This window comes from Colobus angolensis, unplaced genomic scaffold (assembly GCF_000951035.1).
Source record: "Colobus angolensis palliatus isolate OR3802 unplaced genomic scaffold, Cang.pa_1.0 Scaffold395, whole genome shotgun sequence".
NCBI lineage: Eukaryota > Metazoa > Chordata > Mammalia > Primates > Cercopithecidae > Colobus > Colobus angolensis.
In genome coordinates this window covers 446,339-451,627 of record NW_012117321.1, presented here as the reverse complement: position 1 = coordinate 451,627, position 5,289 = coordinate 446,339, and the positions used below count along the sequence as shown (strand labels likewise).

The 5,289-nt window shown below is 37.7% G+C and overlaps 1 protein-coding gene across 1 annotated transcript in view; it reads right to left on the bottom strand.

The window, feature by feature from the left end:
• LOC105521085 (putative zinc finger protein 735) overlaps positions 1 to 5,289 on the bottom strand; it is a 21,927-nt gene that overhangs the window by 11,053 nt on the left and 5,585 nt on the right. The window contains 2 exon segments of the mRNA XM_011955125.1: positions 3,449 to 3,544; positions 4,660 to 4,786. Of these exon segments, the coding sequence (XP_011810515.1) occupies positions 3,449 to 3,544; positions 4,660 to 4,786 (223 nt within the window).

Below are 5,289 nucleotides of genomic sequence, written 5' to 3'. Positions count from 1 at the left end.
GAACTTCCAACACTATGTTGAATAGGAGTGGTGAGAGAGGGCATCCCTGTCTTGTGCCAGTTTTCAAAGGGAATGCTTCCAGTTTTTGTCCTCACTTTCAATAACAAAAAAATTTAAATAAAAATCAATTATAAAACAGAAAGCCTGAAGAACATTATACCGTGTATGAATTCATTTTACATTGTTATGGAAAATAACCTGAGACTAGGTAATTTATAATGAAAAAGATTTCTTTGGTTCACAGTTCAGTAGACTGTACAAGAAGTATATGCCAGCATCTGCTTCTGGTGACGATATGAGGAAGTGTACAATTATAGTGGAAGGCAAAAAGAAACAAACATGTCACATGGTGAAAGATGATGTGAGTTTGAGTTGGAGGAACCAGGTTCCTTTAAGCAATGAGCTCTCAAGTGAATTAATAGCATAAGAACTCTATGACTGTGCCAAGTCATTCATGACGGATTTGTCTCCATGATGCAAACACCTTTCATTAGGCACCACATCCAACATTGGAGATTACATTTCAACTTGAGATTTTGAGGGCACCTACACCATATCACAAACCAAATAGGCTAAACAGACATGTACAGAACTCTCCAGTCAAAACAAGTGGATACACAATATTCTTATTTGCACGTGGTGCATTCTGTTAGAACAGGTAAGTCTTAGTAAATTTAAAAAGATCAACCAGCTGCAGTGGCTCACAGGTGTAATCCCAGTACTTTGGGAGGTCAAGGTGGAAGGATCACTTGGGGCAAGAAGTTTGATACCAGCCTTGGGACACAGTGAGACCCTGTCTCTACAAACAATTAAAAACTAGCTAGGCATGGTGGGGTAGGTCTGTAGTGCAAACCACTCAGGAGGCCAAGGTGGAATGATTACTTGAGTCCAAGAGGTTGAGGCTGTGATGAGCCAAAATTGTGCTGTTGCACTACAGTCTGGGCAACAGAGTGAGAAACCTTGTGTCAAAAAAAAAAAAAGTTTAAGAAGAGCAAAATCATGCAGTGTATGTTTTCTAACCAAAGCTCAATAAAACTAAAAAGAAAAAAAGTAAAACCCGCAAATAAAAAATATATGGAAATAAACACATTCTTCAACGTATTCTTGCACAGGGTCAAATAATTTAATATAACCTAATTTAATATTTTTGCTCAAGGCTCAACATATTTAAGTGACAACTTAATTTGTTAAGATGTCAATATATCCCACAGTGGTGAACAAATTTAATATAATCTATATCAAAATTCCAAAAGTGCATTTATTACTGAGATATTGTTTTAATTTTTTTTTTTTTTTTTTGAGATGGAGTCTCACTCTGTTGCTCAGGCTGGAGTGCAGTCTTGGCTCACTGCAAGCTCTGCTTCCTGGGTTCACACCAATCTCCTGCCTCAGCCTCCCAAGTAGCTGGGACTATAGGTGCCCACCACTATGCCCGGCTAATTTTTAGTATTTTTTAGTAGAGATGGGTTTTCACCATGTTAGCTAGGATCGTCTCGATCTGACCTCGTGATGTGTCTGCCTTGGCCTACCAAAGTGCTGGGATTACAGGCATGAGCCACCGCACCTGACCTAAAATTTTTAAATTTTATTATGAACTATATCTAGAGAAACACACATGAAAAACAGAGGCTTTATGCTTGATAATTTCAAAACATAATAAAAAGCTGCAATAACGAAAACTATGTGGTATTCACACAAAGACAGACAAAAGTCATGATAGATCAAAACAGGGAGCCCAGCAATGGACTCTCCTGTGTATGACCAAATAATTTCCCACAAGGTTGCCATGAGCAGACAATGGAGAAAATATAATCCCTTCAACAGTTAATGTTGAAAACCGGATATCTACAATGACAAAATGAAGTTGGATGCTTCAATTGCATCATATACAAAAAGTATTTTAAAAAAAATACTTAGACTAAAAAAAAACTAACAAAACTCTTAGAAAAAATATAGTGGAAAGACATGACATTGGTCTTGGCACCATTTTCTTAGATGTGACATTAAGTACATTGGCAATAAAGAGAAGAACAGAAAAATTTAACTGGGCTACACTTCAAAATTTCTGCAAATAAAACACTTAATAGAGTGACAGTGTCACTCAAGAAATAGATGACAATATTTGAAAATCACATGTGATAAGGCTTAATATTGAAAATACATAAACAACTCCTAGAAGTAGACAACAATAATTGAATCACCTAATATAGAAATGTACAAATGAACCAGGTACAGTGGCTCACTCATGTAATCCCAGAACTTTGGGAGGCTGAGGTGGGCAGATCACCTGAAGTCAGTAATTCAAGACCAGTCTGACCAACATGGCGAAACCCACCTCTACTAAAAATACAAAATTAGCTGGGCATGGTGGCATATCCCTGATCTCAGCTACTCAGGAGACTGAGGCAGGAGAATCATTTGAAACTGGGAGGCAGAGGTTGCTGTGAGCCAAAATTGCCCCGTTGCACTCCAGCTTAGGCAACAAGAGCAAAACTCTGTCTCAAAAAAAAAAAAGAAATGGACAAATGATTAAGCTAAATTTTAATAAAAAGATATACAAATGGGAAGAAGTATTTGAAAGGTTGCACAAAACTAATAATTTATAGAAAAATGCAAAATAAAACCACAATACAAAACAAAATTACCTTACATCAATTAGGATGGCCACTATAATTTTTTTTAAAACACCATGTTGATGATGTAAAGAAATGGAAACCTATGTAAGTTGTTGATGAGAAAAAAGATGCAGCCGTCATAAAAAATATCATGAATGTTCTTCAAATAATTAAAAATGAAATTATTATATAATACAACAATACCATTTATGACTCTATATCTAAAATATGCAACACAGTAAAATGAAGACATGAGGTACTCTGCTTGCATATCGCCCTACAGCAAGTATCATAACCCACCCTCTAAATAAATAAATAAATACATAAAAATTTAAAAATAAAAAATTTGTAAAAAATTTTAAAGTATATTTCAAGGCTATAGTAATAAAAACAGAATGGCATGTACAGAAAAATGGACAGCCATCAATGAAACAGAAATTACTATTCTCACGCATTTTAGACATGATGCAAAAAAATTTTTTTGAATGGTTTAACATAGAGTTTCTCAAAAATATGCAGATATTAGTGTGTCCCCAAAAGCAATGGCAAAGTAGTGGGTTTGTGCAGTCCCTGATAAGCCATAAAGAAAACTTTGGCTCACACTGTGAACTTGAAGAAAGATTATTGAAGTGAAAGTAGAATCCATAGAGAATTTAACAGTATGGGGCAGAAGGTGTCCCAATGTGAGCAAAAAAAAAAAAAAAAAAGACTGGAGCTTCTCAGAAACTCTTTCCATCAAAGCACAGCTCTGCAGATCACATTTTAAAGACTGGCTACCTCCTTGACTTGTGGACAGCTCATCCCTGTCATCTTCATCATTCGCTCTCACCTACCTGGGTGTTTGGCTACCATCTCACGTCTCTTCATATTCTGGGGCTCTTTATTTTGCTCCAGACAGGTGATCAACTCTGGCTTAGGGACAGTAATACCTGTTTTATTAAGAAAAAAAGTAACATAAATCTTATTTCTTTATTAATTTTTTGAAATGGAGTCTCACTCTGTCACTCAGGCTGGCATACAGTGGCATGATCTCAGCTCACTGCAACCTCCCCTTCCCAGGTACAAACAATTCTTCTCCCTCAGCCTCCCGAGTAGCTGGGACTACAGGCACGCATCACCATGTCCAGCTAATTTTTGTATTTTTAGTAGAGACAGAGTTTCACCATATTGGCCAGCCTGGTCTCTAACTCCTGACCTCGTGATCTGCCCACCTCGGCCTCCCAAAGTGCTGGGATTACAGGTGTGAGCCTGGTCATATAAATCTTGCTGAATTCTTTAATTACCAAACTAGTATTATGCTCAGTAAAGAGGATATAATAGAAAATTCTAGAAAATTAATATTGACTCATAACAGAACTTTCTAAATATTTAGAAAATATTTTAAATTTGTAAGTCCTTAATTTCACTACTCAGTACTACTGAATCAAAAAATGTTGGTGGCAACTGAATTCTAAGGCATGGGCAGCGCTATTTTATGCCATGACATTTTTGGAATGGCCACTAACCTAGAGCGAAAGATACATAAGCTCAGGAAAGGGAAAAGTTCAGGTCAAGATAAAACATCTTGAAGAATCTGTTCTACACCAATGAATTCCCAAGACTTTCTCTTTTTTTATTTATTTTTATTTTATTTTATTTTTTGAGACGGAGTCTCGCTCTGTCGCCTAGGCTGGAGTGTAGTGGCCGGATCTCAGCTCACTGCAAGCTCCGCCTCCCAGGTTCAGGCCAGTCTCCTGGCTCAGCCTCCCGAGTAGCTGGACTACAGGCGCCCGCCACCTCGCACGGCTAGTTTTTTGTATTTTTTAGTAGAGACGGGGTTTCACCGTGTTCGCCAGGATGGTCTGGATCTCCTGACCTCGTGATCCACCCGTCTCCGCCTCCCAAAGTACTGGGATTACAGGCTTGAGCCACCGCGCCCGGCCCCCAAGATTTTCTTAAAATCGGAGAGCTAAAATTCATTCATGCAAAGCAGAAATTACCAAAATCATCTTAGAAAAGAGAGAAAGGCAATATATTAGGGATTGTGTATTGAAGTTTTCCTTACCCAGGGAGACTAGGTTTCTGTAGTTCTCTAACATTACATCTCTATATAAATTCCGCTGAGCATGATCCAGGCATTGCCATTCTGCTAGAGAGAATTCTATAGCTATGTCTCTGTATGTCAACAGTCCCTGAAAAAACAAAAACACAAAAAAAACACTCATGAACACACACTTACCATATGGCCGTAAGCAGAGATTTTTATTTGACTCAAGTTAAAAAAGAGAGTAAAAAGAAGTGGTTCTCACTTATAAGAGTGACTAAAATTGTTCAATAAGATAATTTTTAACATGGAAGTATGCTCTAACTCTGAGAAGAGAGGAAAGCGTAAGATCCACAATACCACAGTAGCTTTGATACTTTTCTGTAATTATAAAATTAAGGGCATCAACATGGACGTGTCCTTCTTTTTTCTTGTTTTCCTCTTTTTTTGCCCGAGTCTCACTCTATTGCCCAGGTGGGAGTGCAGTGGCATGATCTTGGCTCAGTGCAACCTCTGCCGCTTGGGTTCAATAGATTCTCCTGCCTCAGTCTCCCGAGTAGCTGGGAGTGCAGGCACAGGCCATAATGCCTGGCTAATTTTTGTATTTTTTTTTTATTTTTTAATTTTTTTCTTTTTTTTTTTTGGAGACGG